Here is a 15,950-nt window from a genome sequence, read left to right as displayed (position 1 = left end):
TAACTCAGCAGTTGTTTGCAAAAGTCCCTAAATCATCTTTGCCCTTGGCCAGCAAGGGGACTGCTCAAGTTCTCAGAAGCAGCTGGTGAGTTTCTTAGCCAAGTTCTTCAGGTGCAGGAAGTTCTTCGGGACAACCTACTTTGTCGTGGCATTTACATATCTTTAAACCAGACTTCCTGGATCTAGGAAATGTTATTCCTGACTCCTTTGACCCAGAGACTGGCTAAAATTTAGTTTTTATAACCTGTAGGTAATCACTGTTTCTTCCTTCCTTTTTTCTTTCTAGGAGCTGGCATGGTAGTTAAATTTTTCTAAAACAGTCATATTAATATGTTCAAAAATCCACTGCTGGGTCTCGGAGAGAGGGTCACATCTGGCCATGAAAATCTTCTTCTCTGCAGGGCTGCAATCCATGCAGCTGTTACTCACAGGATGGAATAATGTTCTGTCCTGCAGGGATCAGGAAGAAAAGAAGAGACTGATATCATACACGGTGAATGCTTGGAACCCAAAATATAAAGAGGAAGTAAAATAACCGTGCTGATACTTCAGTGTATACCCAGAGTGTGAAAAAAATAGACCACCTCCCAACTCAAACAACAGGAGGCGGAGTTGCCACACGGAATGTGGTTTCCTAGGAACCGTTGGTGCAATGTGGGCCCTCCAAGCAGATTCAGCCAGAAACAAAGAATTCATTCATTCATGGATTTTTAAAAAATATAATCCATTCATTTCCTGCTCTGTGGTAAGCATTTTGTTACACGCTCGGGTTTTGACGATGAAAAGTGCATGAGGTTGCTTGTCAAGTAGCTGCTAATCTAGCTGTTTGGGGAGAGGAATGAGTACAGAAATGGTCATTTAGTCCGCAGCAGACACCGCCGCAGCCGCGCACACACACCCAGAGGACCAGAAGAGTCATCATGTTCCCTAGCCTTGTACTGGGAAAGGGAAATACCAGAGGACCAGGGACCAAGTGAGCTGGGTGCTGGGTTGCCCAGGTCCCAGGATGAACTCGGGACTGGGGGTACACAGTGCACAGGCAGAATCTCCAAGCACAGGCTCAAATTTGTTGACTCTTGAGCTACTGCCTCTTCCCGACCCCTTTATCGGCATCCCTGCTCTTCCTGGGATGCAATTCTCCCTGCCTTTTGTAAAGTGGAGGGAGGCATTGTTAGCTCAGTATGTGATTAAGAGAACGGCTCTGTGAATGAAGGTGCTAGCAGGGCACAGAGCTTAAGTGGTGAGCAAGCCCATTATGTGAGTAGCCTCTATTAGTACACACTGCTTTTTATTGTGCAAGCAGGGAGAAGGAAACCAGTGCTACGAGAGAGGGATCTTTCCTTAACTAGCAATAAACGCTTTTGTCTCTTATCGTGTCTATGCATTAAAAAAAAAAGGGCCAATAACATGTAAAAACATCCCCAGATCGCTGCTGAAATTTTGGGAACAAGTTATGTTTTATTATTTAGCTTAGGAAACATTTAGAGGGTCTGCTTATTTTCTTTAACTGAGGGACATTAGACTCAGCTTTTAGGCATCCCATGTTAGCATTTCTGGGTTACACCGGTTGTCAACTAATATTTAACGTCCTTTCGGACCCGGATGTTTGCCTAGTTGGGTGCCCGTGAAGGAAGGAAGAATAAGGAAGGAGGAAGGCGGCCCCAAGCCTCGTTTGCATGTTTCCACTTTCAGTGTAAACACAGAGCTACATCTAGTACATAGGCTCCCTTCTCTCCTCTGCCCTCTTTCAAGTCTCCCAGGTTTATTGTGGATTTCACTTTCCTTACACACGAGAGGGCTGCTGACTTCTCCTGCCCATTTTCCTCATCCCCTGCTTCACTGGCTGCCCTTTGACCCCAGGGCAGCCGGCAAGAGCTCTCCTTTCATGGGCGAGGTCACAGATTCTGGAGGAGGAGGCTGTGCCCTGAGCTCACCCGCCTCTTCCCTCCTGGGGCTGATGTTGATGCTGAGGTCACAGATCCCATCCCACAGCCGCCCCCGCGCCTCCCTAGGCAGCAGCTCCTTGGCCCTCCCACCCCCCTCCTCCCCAGCACCCCTCCCACTCCGTCTCCTGCCCCACTTTCTACCAATTTAGCTACACAGGCCTAATATATTCCCATCAGCTTTTCAAAGAGCATCCTTAAGCTGTTACAGTCGTGAAAATTCTATGTGACCTGCTAAATTCTAAAATTCACTCTGTTCCACATCCAGGTACTTCTTTTCCTTCATAACTATCTAGATTTCTTCCTATTGTCACTTTTGTCAGTAGCTCACGTGGGGACCCCCCCCCATAGACTTGCAGTTTCTCTCCCCAAACACATATTTCCGTAAAAACTAAAAAATGAGGGAAAAAAAGGGGTAGAACGTGTTTTAATTCTCTTCCCTTCTCAGTGTGTGCGCCTCAGCGTGGATGCAAAAGCCAAACCAGATTTTCTGAACATGTTATTTTTCCGAATGTTATTTTCCAAGCCATAAGGTGATCGTACTTTTCCAAATCTCCAGCTGGAATACACGCTCCGGCAGATCCAGGTATGCTCGTGGGGACAGTCGGGTGGGATGAACAGATTCAGCACGACCCTGAACCATCCAGAGTATGTTTCTGTAACTATACTTCATGTTCTCATAAACGTTGAAAAGTAGAATTCCCCACATCTATCTGTGTCTGAGACGCTTCATCAGTAAAACGAGGGGGTGGATAACATCCATCTCTGAAGCCTCTCCCAGCCATAAAATTGAATGAACATTTTTTTCCGAAGTTCACTGGTGACGAATGACAGGGCATCAAATAGACACTATCCACCATATTCTGGGGACTAATAGATGATTGCTCTCTGCTTGTAGGCTGACCTTCCGTGTCTTTGGCGTGTCCAGCAGGTCCTAAAGGGGAACCTTCTGAAAGCACCTTTAGTGTCCCCAAGACATGCGTTTTCCACTTTGACCTTGGGAGCTACATACACTGCCATCATTATATTTCTCCTCAGCTCAGCTTCTGGATCGCTAAACGTCGTTACCGATGCTTCTCCTGGCTAGCGCGTCGTCGCTGGTGAATGTGGCCCCTTGTCCGACACCAGCCCTTTTTAAAAAATTTTTATTGGAGTCTAGTTGATTTATAATGTTGTGTTAGTTTCAGGTGTACAGCAAAGTGATTCAGTTGTACATGTACATCTACCCACTCTTTTTTAGATTCTTTTCCCATATGGGCCATTACAGAGTGTTGAGTAGAGTTCTCTGTGCAATACAAGTAGGTTCTTATTAGTTATCGATTTTATATATAGTAGTGTGTATACAGTGGAATATTACTCAGCCCTGAAAAGGACAAAATAATGCCATTTGCAGCAACATGGATGGACCTAGAGATGATCATACTAAATAAGTCAGACAGAGAAGGATATCATATGATATCGCTTATATGTGGAATCTAAAAAAAGGGTACAAATGAACTTATTTACAAAACAGAAATAGAGTTACAGATGTAGAAAACAAACTTATGGTTACCCAGGGGTGAGGGAGGGGAGGGATGAATTGGGAGACTGGGATGGACATCTACACACTACGACAGCCCTTTTCTCCTTTAGTCTCCTCCGTCATGACAAGATATGCTGGCACAGAACCAAATAGAGTTTTCTCCTCTGGGATAGAGTTCTGAGCCCTCTGGCAAGTCTGGTGTTCCCTAACAACCCTCCTGAAAGGGCACTTTTACCTGGACTCTTCTCTGTTCAGTCCGGAGGGAGGGCAGAGCCTGTGCCCCGGGTGTTCAAAAAGTAACGCCGCAAACTGTATCTTCTGCGTCCTCCCGCCTTCCCTGACCGCTTCCTCCCTTGTTTTTTTCTGTTTTGTTTTTGCCTAAGAAAGTTAGAAATCCTTGAGCAGGAAATGAAAAAGTTCAGATTCAGCATTATGGCACTGCCCTTCATAACCAAATCAGGTCAGGCTAAATTCCAATCGGTCCCCAGGGTGAAGGCTGGGTGGGACTTTTCAAGTAGGTCCTGGAGAGGGACACCTCTTCAAAGCAAGCTGGTATGACACTCCAGGGTATTCAGAGGCCAGCACTAAATTTTATTAGATTCTGTACCTCTGTAGGGTCCAAATTTTAAAAGAACAGGTATGTTGTAGAAAACATTACCCACTGTGTTCAGGGTAGTAAAAGAATCAAACATCAAAGATGCAGAGGCAGTAAAATAGGTGGGTGAGTTCATAACGTACAAGAAGATGACCCTGAGAATAAACCCCCACACGGCGGCAGGGTGCAGGGGGCCAGGGCTTTATTCCACAGGAAATTTGGTCATATTCCTGTCACACCACTCATCTGTTACATGACCCTGGTTGGTTGCTTAATTCTCTGAACCTCAGCTTCCTCACTTGTGAAATATAGATAATAATATCTGCTTCACGAGTTTGCTGTGGATAAAATGAGTTAATATATGTAAAATCGCTGGCACGATGTCCTACATGCAGTAACTAACGAAGTAATGGTTATTCCACGCCTGCTCTCCTCTTAATTTGTTTTCAGTCAGGGAGCGTCCCCAATTCTAAAAATCAGAACGCACTAACCATCTGGTCTGAGACCAGCTATTCAAGACCAAATTGCATTTTCTGAAATCCTGGCGAAATAGAATTTGCAAAAATTGGCACCTGCCTCGACCCGTTATCCGAATGGATACATCAGTACCTCCTGGTTTAAGCAAAAGATTTATGGACCAAAGTAATTAGTTCAGGAATGAGCTCTTCTGTTTAGTTATGGTCCGGGTTTTTACATGTCGCCTGAAATACAACATGATCCAGGGCATCTGGGTTCAACAAATATTTATTAAGCACCTTTTATTTTCCGGTGTGTGTTAGGAAGTAGGCATAGAAAGATAACCTAAGATGCCTCCCCTGGCCCAAGAAGTGGGGGAGACCAATAGGTAAACAAGACATGATTGAAGCAGAAAGTGTCAATGAGATTGTAGCTGCGGGGGAATAGGATGAATAAAGAAGAATGTGTGAACAGAGACATGTGAACTAACAGGTATATTTATGCATTCAATTTATTCAACAAGAGTCTACAGGGTGCTTACTATCTGTCAGGCACTGTTTTAGGTGTTTGGGATGTATCAATAACCTTAATAATATAAAAATTCCTGGGCTTCCCTGGTGGCGCAGTGGTTGAGAATCTGCCTGCTAATGCAGGGGACACGGGTTCGAGCCCTGGTCTGGGAGGATCCCACATGCCACGGAGCAGCTGGGCCCGTGAGCCACAACTACTGAGCCTGCGCGTCTGGAGCCTGTGCCCCGCGACGGGAGGGGCCGCGATGGTGAAAGGCCCGCGCACCGCGATGACGAGCGGTCCCCGCACCGCGATGAAGAGTGGCCCCCACTTGCCTCAACTAGAGAAAGCCCTCGCATGAACCGAAGACCCAACACAGCCAAAAAATAAAATAAAATAAATAAAGTAGCTATAAAAAAGAAAAGTGCTAAAAAAAAAAAAAAAAAAAAAATTCCTGCCCTTCTGGAGCTTACATTCTAGAGGTGGGGTTGGGGGTAGAGCAGTAGGGCACAGACCATAAACCATGAGTGTAATTGTTTCCATGGCCTGTTCAAAGGTGACATGGAACAAATCAAAGCAGTCCGGAGAAACTGGAGTGCCAAGGGAAGGGCTGGTGTGCAAACTTAAATAGGGAGGCAAGGGTAAACCTCACTGGGAAGGTGACATTTGAGTAGGTGATGTTTGAAGAAGGTAAGGGAATTGGCCATGCAAGTATCTGGAGGAAGAGGTGCCAGACGGGGCAACAGCCAGTGCAGAGGCCCTAAGCAGGGATGCAGTGTGTGGGTTAGAGTAACACGAGGAGGCCAGGGTGAGGGAGAGTGGTCGGAGATGAGTCAGAGGTGATGGAGGGCTCCGTCCATCATGTGCTGGGGACCAGCAGGTCACTTGGCGTGGCCCAAGCACAAGGAGCAAGGGGGAAGATTCCAGAGGGTGACAGATGAATTCCACATCATGAGGAGACTGGGGTGCAACACTAAGGCTTGACTTTTCAGGCAAGCATGCGGGATGGTTGTTGGAGGATTTAAAACAGTGGAGTTAAGGATCCACATCTTGGGTGCCTCATGCTGGTGGCAGAGAGGAGGATGGGGTGGGAGTGGGGGACTCTGGATACAGCCGGAGGCACAGCTGGAGGCTACTGCAGTGGTCCAGATTTGAGCCGAGGTGAAAGCAACAGCAATGGGGAGGAGTTGGGGGTGACCTGAGACATGGTTGGAAAGCTTTTTCAGGAGGTGAATGCACAGGGCGTTCTGATTTGATGGGACGTGGGGATTAAGGTGGAGGGAGGGGATGACTAGAGGAAAAGCAGTGTTGAGGTGAGAATTGCGGAAAGAGGAGCAGGATTGGGGGTGGGGATGATGATCTCTGTTTCAGGTATAACGAGTCATAGGTGTTTATGGGACATCCAGGTTTAGATGCCCCGAAAGCAGTTGGGTATAGGCTGGACCTCAAGATAGCTTCTCTGTAAAGTGGGGAGAGTCGAGTTACTCCCTCCTGCTGACTGTTCATTTCTGTGTAACTCACACTGACAGCAAATGCATTTGTGAGAGACATCGCCTCCATGTCCTTTTGTTTCTAGTATGGATATGAGAGAAGGAAGGCTCGGAATTACGAGACTAGTTTTTAATCCTAGTTTTATCTCTGACAGGAATCTCTGATGGCCCCTTCGTTTGCTAGTGATTTCGGGTTTCCATCTGCAAGACGAATGGAGTGGGAGGAGGAGGGAGGGATGAGATAAGGGACAAAAATATCCGCCTTCCCACCTCCTAGGGTCGTGGAGAAGAACCAGGTGGATATATGAGTGGCCTCTGAGTTCTGGGAGAAAGACACATCAGGTGGTTTTTTTCCTGCCTATTTTTGCTGTTGGCATCTGGGAGAATGCGAATAACACCTTGACAGGCATAAAAGGGACAAAGCAGTCTGATTGCCTATCCTTTTCCATTTTTTCTTTGGACAGGTACAGTTCCTCACAGGAGGAGAAAATTGGTCTTCCTGCATCAGTGGATAATTTGGCCAATCAGAAATAACGCCTCTGATGCCCCGACCGACAGAGCCCTCGGTGTGTGCGCTGAGACAGTGCTGACAGCCCCTGCCTCCTGCTGCATCACTGGGTTTCTGGGCTACAGGCAAGTGATGGGCATGAGCACACCCTCAATTCTCAGAGCAGCCAGGATCATTACAGAATCGGCTGTGATTTGTTAAATCTCTGCTCTTCACACCATTCAAAGACTTCCCAGCCTCTTCGCTAAATTCTTAGCATGGTCCCGAGGTCTTGTATAGGCAGGCCTGCCCCTGGCCTTAGAATTCATCATTTCCCCTCACACTCAGACGCTTCAACTGGCTTCTCCATTCTTCCAAGGAAACCAAGCTCTTCCCTACCCGAGGGCATTTGCATAAACCGATCCCTGTATCTGGGATTTTTTTTAAACTTAATTTTTATTTTATATTGGGGTATAGTTGATTTACAATGTTGTGTTGGTTTCAGGTGTACAGCAAAGTGATTCAGTTATACGTATATTGGTTTGGCCAAAAAGTTCATTTGGGGGACTTCCCTGGTGGTCCCGTGGGTAAGACCTCGAGCTCCCAATGCAGGGGGCCCAGGTTCGATCCCTGGTTGGGGAACTAGATCCTGCGTGCCACAACTAAGGAGTCCACGTGCCGCAACTAAAGATCCCACATGCTGCAATGAAGACCCAGCGCAGCCAAAATAAATAAGTAAGTAAATAAATAAATAAATAAAAATAAACCAAACTCCTGCCAACATTACATAAAAGAAAGTTCATTTAGTTAATGAATACGTTGTTCAATAAAGTTCTTGGGGAAAATGAAAAATGTGTCTTTTATTTTTACTTAAAACTGAACGAACTTTTTGGCCAACCCAATACATATATCCATTCTTGTTCAGATTCTTTTCTTCACTTGCCTAAATCCTACTCACCTTTTAGGTCTCCATTTAAAAGCTACTGTGTCAGAGCTGCCTTGCGTACCTCTCTGACCTGGGTAGAGCCCAGTGTCCCGTTCCCATATTATCCTGTACACTTAATGTATTCAATTTAAAAATCTGTCTGCTTCCCCACTAGACTGAAAACTCCAAGAGTAGAGAAAACCCATCTGTTCCATATCTTGTTTCCATCTGTCCATAGCTGTTCATCTCCCCTCAGTAAACCTGCCAGCAGTCACATCAACATAATAATAGCTGCTATTTATCGAGTATGTATTTATGTGCCTTGTAGTGTTAAATGTTCCACCCAGATTTTCTCATTTTATCTACTTTATCCACATAAGCAACCTGAAGAGAGAGTGAATGTGGACAAACAGGAAGCCAGGTTCGTCTGTTTATTTAACAAATGTTAATTCAGCACCTACTACGTGCCAAGCAGTGTTTTAGGTACTGAGGATACTGCATGAGAGAAAGCAGAGAAAAATCCCTGCACTTGTGGAATTTACATTCTAATATTTAGCGACAGTTAAAGAGCTAAAATAGTATAGGAAGACGACTAGACAGCCTATCGTTTCCTCTATGTAAACTTACTAGGAGAGCTAAAGTCAAATCAGGAGAAGTTTTTCGGGCACCTAAGAGAGTAATAGCTGACACTCATTGAACTCTTATTAAGTGCCGTGTCCTAGGTGCATTTAGCTTTTATTTCATCATCACAATAATCTTCTAAGGTAGATACTGTTATTATTGCCATTTGATAAACGAGGAAACAGAAGCACAGAGTAAGGAAGTTTCCCAAGATCCCAGAGCTAGGACCACCGCGGAGCCAGAACTCAAATCCCAGGTCCCTCAGGGTCCAGCCCCTGTGTTCTCGGCCTCAGCCTGTCTCACCCCTGTCTTCTTCTTATTATTTTTTAAAAAATTTTTGGCCATGCTGCACAACATGTGAGATCTCAGTTCCCTGACCAGGGATCGAACCCTCACTCCTTGCGTTGGAAGCGTGGAGTCTTAACCACTGGACCGCCAGGGAAGGCCCTCACCCCCTTCTTAGCCGAGCCAACTGGCGGTCCTGCTCCAGACCCACACATGCTCAGTAGAGAAGAACTGTCCTCCTTAGCAAATACTAATTTCAAATTTGTATAGTTCCGATTACCAAGATCCTTTAAAGTTTGACAGTCTCGATCTTGACAGGCATTCAGTTCAGGAAGTCTTTGTCCATATGTTAGAGCCTGAGATAGATTGTGATGAAATCTTTTTACTAGTGACCAGAGGGTGGCAGTGAAGCCTGTTAGGTAAAATGGTAACCAGCAGGGATATGGCTAAGGCACCCAGATATGGCAAAAGTTAAAAGGACGTGACGACGAAGTGACTTCAGCTGGATTAGACACACAGACAGAAACAGAATGGGAAGGCAACACTGCTGAAAATGTAGCTTCTTTGCAGGGGTGTCTGTACTCCCCTCCCAGGAGTTAACCTTGCTCATCTTTGAATTGTCAAGTTGTACTGAAGATCACAACTTCTCAGGGTACAATGCTCATGTCTCCTATTGTGTCTCCTATTATTTTCAGAGTATAGGGTATGATGTAGACATTGTGCATCTGCTTTTCAGCAAGATGTTTGAAAATCCCCCTTTGTTTTCCTATGGGTAAGCTGGAGAAATGTGGGCTAGAAGATAATTCACCATTAGGTGGATTTGTATCTGGTTGAGTAACTGCACCCGATGGACCAATGTCTCCTCCATCATAGGATGGAGAGCTCGGTTCTGGGCCTTGTTCATTGGGATCAACAGCTTAGATGAGGGCCTGAGTGCACGCTACTTTGCCCTAACTCACGGCTGGAGTAAAACTAGTTCACCTGGTAATAAGCTGGATCAAAGAGTCGAAATCCAGGCTGGGGTAAATCTCGTGAGGGAGAATTTAATAGAAACCAATGGATGGCTACCCAAGTATAAAAGGTGAACTGTACAGGTAGAAGACTACAGAGACGTGTCTGTGTAGCAAAGCAAGAGTGGTTTTTTTAATACTGAAAGCTCATTAAGAGGCCAAGTATGTGAAGTTAAGGCAGAAAGTCAATCAACTCAAGCTAGTTCAACAGGCATATACTGCTCATAACAAAGGGGTGCTAGAAACTCATTCTATTCTTTGGTCAAACACACCTAGAATACTGTGTTCCCTTTTGGGCATCACGCCACCCTCTAGGACCATCTGGAGTGTGTTAAGAATCTGTGTCCAGGAGGCTGAGGTAGGTCCCAATGAAGCTATCTGAAGAAAAATTGGGCCATGTAATTGGAAGTAAGGAGTAAAGATCAGACAAGCATTGTTCAAGGATCTGGAATCCGTCTTGACCAAAATGGATGAAATTTAATCTGTGTGGTACCAAAAGTCTTAGAGCTTTGTGATACTTGGGACTGTCCAGAAATGAAGGGGCCGGTCAGGGATAGTGTGACTGTCTAAGCATGACCACAAGTCCAGGATTTTGTAGTGGGGCTTCATTTATCAGAAGGAGAGTCGAATTTCACGCCTTTTAATTAAACTCTGTTTCCTCATTTTAGGTCCTAAATCAATACCAAACCGGAATGATTTAAAAATAACAACCTTGTGGCCATCCATCTGGCATCTTCGTGAACCAGCAGGATTTTATGAGCTGAGAGGCTAAAGCCCTGGCACGTAACACAAGGTACCATAAATAGTCAGATGTGGGCACATGCCAAGAATTCCACCCACTCACTTTTCAAAGTACTGTGACTGTTTCACTGTTATCAGTTTAGCCTGACAGGTGTCTTTTTATCTGTATTCTCCTGTTTGATGTTATTTTTAAGCCCTTTCTTATGGAAGTTAAACTATAAGGACACCCCAGAGAGCAACTCAGAAAAGTGATGTAAACCTTTCACTTTTGGACTTTGGGGAGGCTGTGAACTTGGTTCTGAAACCAAAAGATGTGCTAAGTTTCATCCATTGCGGCTTGGGGTTCCTGGAGGGGATCGCGTCAGTAATTGAGCCCATTTAATGAATACTTATTTACAAATGTCTACGTAGTAGTTATTAGGCAGGCCATACAGAAATACAAGAAAAAGTTCCTGCCCTCAGATAATTAACATCTATAAGCGGAGACTTACCATGCATAATACAATGTTCTAAGTACAAAGAAGGGAACAAAATGGTATAGGAACACAAGCAGAGGGGCAATTTCCAGCTACAGTAGGAGGGAAGAGTAGGGTAAGGAAAGTAGGTAAAAACTGGAACTAGAAAAGTGATTCTCCATCTGGCTCCCCATCAGAACCTTTTAGGAGCTTTTTAAAACTACCAATACCCAGGCTTCTCTTTCTAGAGCATCAGTCTATCCTTATGCCAACAGCACACTACACTAATAATTGTATTTTTGTAATGTTTGGGTACCTGGCACTTTTATAGTGTTTGATACTTGTTCTTTTTCTTCTTCAACTTTTTCTTGGTTTTCTTGGCCCTTTGATTTCCATATAAATTTCAGAAGCAGCTCATCAATTTCCATAAATAAACCTGCTGGGATTTGATTGGTTTTGCATGAAATGCTAACACCTGCTTGAGAACGGATGTCTTCACAATATTGTCTTCTTATCCTTGAACATGCTAGCTTTCCTTTGTATTTTTAAAAGTTCCTCTTAGTGATGTTTTGTAGTTTTCTGTATAAAGGCCTTGCACATCTGTTGTGAGATTTATTCCTAATTATTTGATACCTTTTATGGTGATCAAGTGGAATAAGTTTAGAATTTCATTTTCCAGTTTTTTGTTGCTGGCATACAGACACTTGATTGTCTTATATTTACCTTGTATCCAGAACTATGCTGAATGTACTTACTAACTTTAATAGTTTGGATGTATAACCTGTGGATTTTTTTATGTACGCAACTATGTCGCCTGTGAGTAAACTGTTTTATTTCTTCCTTTCTGTTTCTTATACCTTTTAATTTCTTTATCTTGCCTGATGGCTCTGGGAAGCCCCCCTGTGCAATGTTGAATAGAAGTGACGGTAGCAGACATTATATTTTATTCCCAGTCTCCAGAGGGAAGTTGAAACATTTCACCACTAAGACTGATGTTATGGGGTTTTGGTTCTTATTAGGTTAAGTTTGTTTATTTCTCTCAGTTTACTTTCTGTATGGCTAAGACTTATTAGTCAGAGGGTTAAAAACTTGAGGATTCATAAATAGACCATGCATATAAGGCCCCTCGACTTATGACAAGGGTGCCACTTCCCTGCAGTGGGAAAAATGATTTTTTTTAAGTAAATGATGATTGATCAATTGAATATAAATATGAAACAAACAGCCCCATTTTACATTGTAAACAAAAACTATTCCAGGGAATATATACCACAATGCAGAAGGTTAAACAGCAAAGCTTCCAAAGATGTCTTAGAATACTACCTTCTTGACTTTGGTGTGGGCAAAGATTTCCTAAACAGGACACAGAAAACACCAATCAGAAAGAAGAGCTCTTCACCAAGGAGAGAGAAAAGGCCAGAAACTGACTAGAGTAAGATATTTACAAATAACCACTATACCTAGATATACCAAAAACTCTTCAAAATCTGTAAAAAAAAAAAAAAAGAAAGAAAGAAAAGAAAAAAAAAGTCAGACAACCCATGTTAAAACACGGTCAACAGACTTGAACAGGTCCTTCTCAAAGAAGGTCTCCAAAAAGGCTAACAGACGTGTGATCTCACTCTACAACCACAGAACGGAAAAAGGAAGAGAAAAAGAAACCGACGTGCCAGGTGCTGGTGAAGGTGGGAAGGTCTGGATTCTCAGGCAGCACCTGCCCACAGTTCTTCAGGCCCCAGGATTTCAGTGCCTGCCGACCTGACCTCCTGAAGCTGGCCCCTGTATCTCGCTCTACGGCCTCTGTTCTCTGGGCTCTAGAACAGCTCCGTCTGTAAGAGCAGCAGCCCAGAGGTGTCAGGAATAAACACCCTCCAGGAGCAGCCGTAAGCCGAGACTGGCTGTGGTGGTGTTCAAATAGCCCAACCCCCTTCCCGTCGGTACGTGTTGTAGACCATTGCAGAGGTGTCGGTGGGCTTGGTCTCCCCTTGCCCACAGTGGTACTTGCTTTTTCACAGGCCCTATACTGGTTCCCATTCCTTCCCTGTTTCACTTCCCTACTCTCTGCCATGACTTTGGAGGCAGGTGGGCATCTCCCAACCACTCGCACTCAAATTCTCACTTCAGGGTCTACATCTGGGGAAACCCCAATGAGGATATATGTTATACTCCCATAAAAATGTTTCCTTACCAGAAAAGGACATGGGAGATAGCTCTTGATCTGGGGGGATAACAGTAGTTAATATTTCTTAGCATAGATTGCTATACAGCATGATATAGCTCCCCACTATTCTCAGTGTAAAAAGTGTACTTGTCACTCACATGGATGGAAATTCGATCATATGGTCAGAAACCTTGCTGGAAGTTTTCCACGGTTTATCTCATTGAATTACTGTCTCTGTTTTATTGACGTGGAAGTTGAAAATCACACATGTGAAATAACTCACTCAAGATCACATTACAGTTCCAGGATGAATTAGAATGTCTTAGGCCAGACAAGCCACCGTGACGTTGACCAGATCGTGAAGAGGCAGGATGAGAATTTGAGAGAAGGCACTTCATCTTCTCGGTGGGAAACCAAGTAACGTATAGACCAGAGGGATGCAGTGACCAGCTCTTGTGGGCACCCCTCTAACTTCAGGATGGAAGGTGGGTTGCAGGGGGGGGAGGGCGGAGGCAGGGTGGCCCTTTAAGGGAGCCTTTGCAGCTATCGGGGACTGAGACGGGAAGGGCTGCAGTCGGGGCTGTGGCCACAGGGACGGCAAGGCGAGGGAGGGGTTCGCACGTCTTAGGGACCAACTAGATGTAGGGGGTTGAGGAGGCGGCGGGACAGTTTCTTGTTTCAGATGTCGTTTTGAGTGTCGGCTGGTGACTTGAATATTTTTACTGAGGTCTCTTCTGCGACTCATCGTTCTTGTAGCCGGGGTCCCCCTGGTGGCGAAAGAAACCGAAAATGGGATTTCTTACCCTGGGTACCTGCTATGAGGGGAGATGCCTGGGCAGGAGCCTAGTTACCCGACCCTAGGATAGGGACTCCTTCCTTTTCTCGTGGTGGCAAAGAGCGGCACAGAAAAATAACTGAGAGCCAGGGGGCGGAGGGTCAGGGAGGGTGGTCCAGTTCTAAGCTGGGTAAGTTTCTGGGGTTGTAATACACAGCATGGGGACTGCAGTGAATAACTCTGTATCGTATACTTGAAAGCTGCCAAGAGAGTAGATCTTAACAGTTCTACACACACACACACACACACAGAACTCTGTACAGTGATGCATTTGTTAACTATACTTGTTGTGGTGATCATTTCTCAGTTCATACGTATATCAAATCGTTACGTTGTATACCTTAAACTTACACAATGTTGTGTGTCAGTTATATCTCAGTAAAGCTGGGGGGAAAGGGGAAAATCTTCCTGAAAAAAAAAAAAAGGCCAACAAGATCTGAAAGCTGATGGGTGCTGAGAGGTCAGAAAGCGGGGCCGACGGCGCCCTTCCCCACTCAGGCAGGTCGCCGGCAGCCACTACTCAATCCAGGAAATCTCTGTGTGGCTGGGAGAAGCGCTTGTCTGGTCTTGGTGATGCAGAATCCAACAGGTATCAGGACTCGCCCCGGGGAATATTGATCGGATTGCTTAAGGGCGCAGGAAAGAGGAGAGACTTCAAGGCCCGATGCACCTGCGCTTGAATGCTGGCTTGGCCCCAAATCTGTTTCTTCCTCTGTGGATTGTCCGTAACAGGCCCAGGTGGTTGTGAAGTGTGTAAGACACTAGCCCTGTGAATCTTCACCAGCTGGAGGATGAGGAGGACGGAGCCCAAGAGATGCCCCACAGGGGTCCTTTAGGCAGTTAGCAGAGTCTCAGGGATCCACGTGGATTCGTCAGTGTGCTGATACAAAGGGGGACCCCAAAGCCGACTCCAGAGATTGCTAAGCTGTCCAAAGCCCCCAGGGCCAAGCAATGCCTCCAAACAGACAAGGCGGCACCCACCAGAGGGACTTCTCGCTCTGTGCCTCGGGAAGGGCCCTTGGAATAGACAAGGGTCTTTCTCAAACAGGTACATTTGAACAGGCCTGAATCATCACCTGAGATGAGCTATTTCAGAAACTTTCCATTTTAGGCCTTGGGCATGTTCCCGATGATGTATAAATCGTGCTTGCTGTATAACTACCCGGTGAGTGAAATCAGAGTCACATGAGGCCAGGTCTGAGGAAAGAGACCAGCACAGTTGTGCCTGGAGGGTCCCTGTACTTTCCTGGCTTAACTGGGCATTATGGTGTGTTTTGTCCCTCATGCTGTAAGCAGTGATGAGAAACGGTCCGCTCCGTGGGGACCAACAGCACACGAGGCAAATGGCAGATCAGGTATTTTATCCATGTGCCCTGAAAGTAACTTCCTAACGGTCAGCATATAACCATCAAAAACAAAACAAAACACTTCTTTATTGCACCACGCACGGACTGCATTATATTGAATAGCAAAAGGGTTTGACAAGATTAATCATTTCTGGTATATCTCACAAGGAAAACAGGGAGGTTTTCCTCTTGTCTGATTTCCCCCCATCACCCCGTATCATATCGGATGCCATCTTCTCATTAGCTCTTTTGATTTTAAATTGCTTTTTAAGAGGATATAACAACTGGTGTTTTGTACTTTTTCCACAACCTGCCAGATGTTGGCAGGGGTGTGTGGCAGTGTGCAGAATAAACTTGTACAAATGAGTCTGCCTTTGAGTATAAGTTTCAGTGCCCACCTCTAAGAGGTAGATGCCAGAAAGCTCACTAAGTGAGGGAACAGGTATCAAAACCAGTGGTCCCCATGTTGATTCTCTGCAGACCCTTCCCTTCAGCTCTCTGTGATTTCAGGGGATACTGACTTGACCTCAGCCAAGGCTGGCCAACACTCCTGATTCAAGTGGTGGGT

At 45.2% G+C, this 15,950-nt stretch overlaps 1 protein-coding gene across 1 annotated transcript in view; it reads right to left on the bottom strand.

The window, feature by feature from the left end:
- Window positions 1-269: 269 nt before the first annotated feature.
- The window catches only part of GALNTL6 (polypeptide N-acetylgalactosaminyltransferase like 6), a 1,174,587-nt gene continuing 1,158,906 nt past the window's right edge, over window positions 270-15,950 (bottom strand). Inside the window, 1 exon segment of the mRNA XM_036854715.1 lies at window positions 270-450. Coding sequence (XP_036710610.1) covers window positions 283-450 — 168 coding nt within the window. The 3' untranslated portion in view covers window positions 270-282.

Source organism: Balaenoptera musculus, chromosome 6, assembly GCF_009873245.2.
Source record: "Balaenoptera musculus isolate JJ_BM4_2016_0621 chromosome 6, mBalMus1.pri.v3, whole genome shotgun sequence".
Classification (NCBI taxonomy): domain Eukaryota; kingdom Metazoa; phylum Chordata; class Mammalia; order Artiodactyla; family Balaenopteridae; genus Balaenoptera; species Balaenoptera musculus.
The sequence above is the reverse complement of the archived record's forward strand: the minus strand, read 5'-3'. Positions and strand labels throughout refer to the sequence as shown.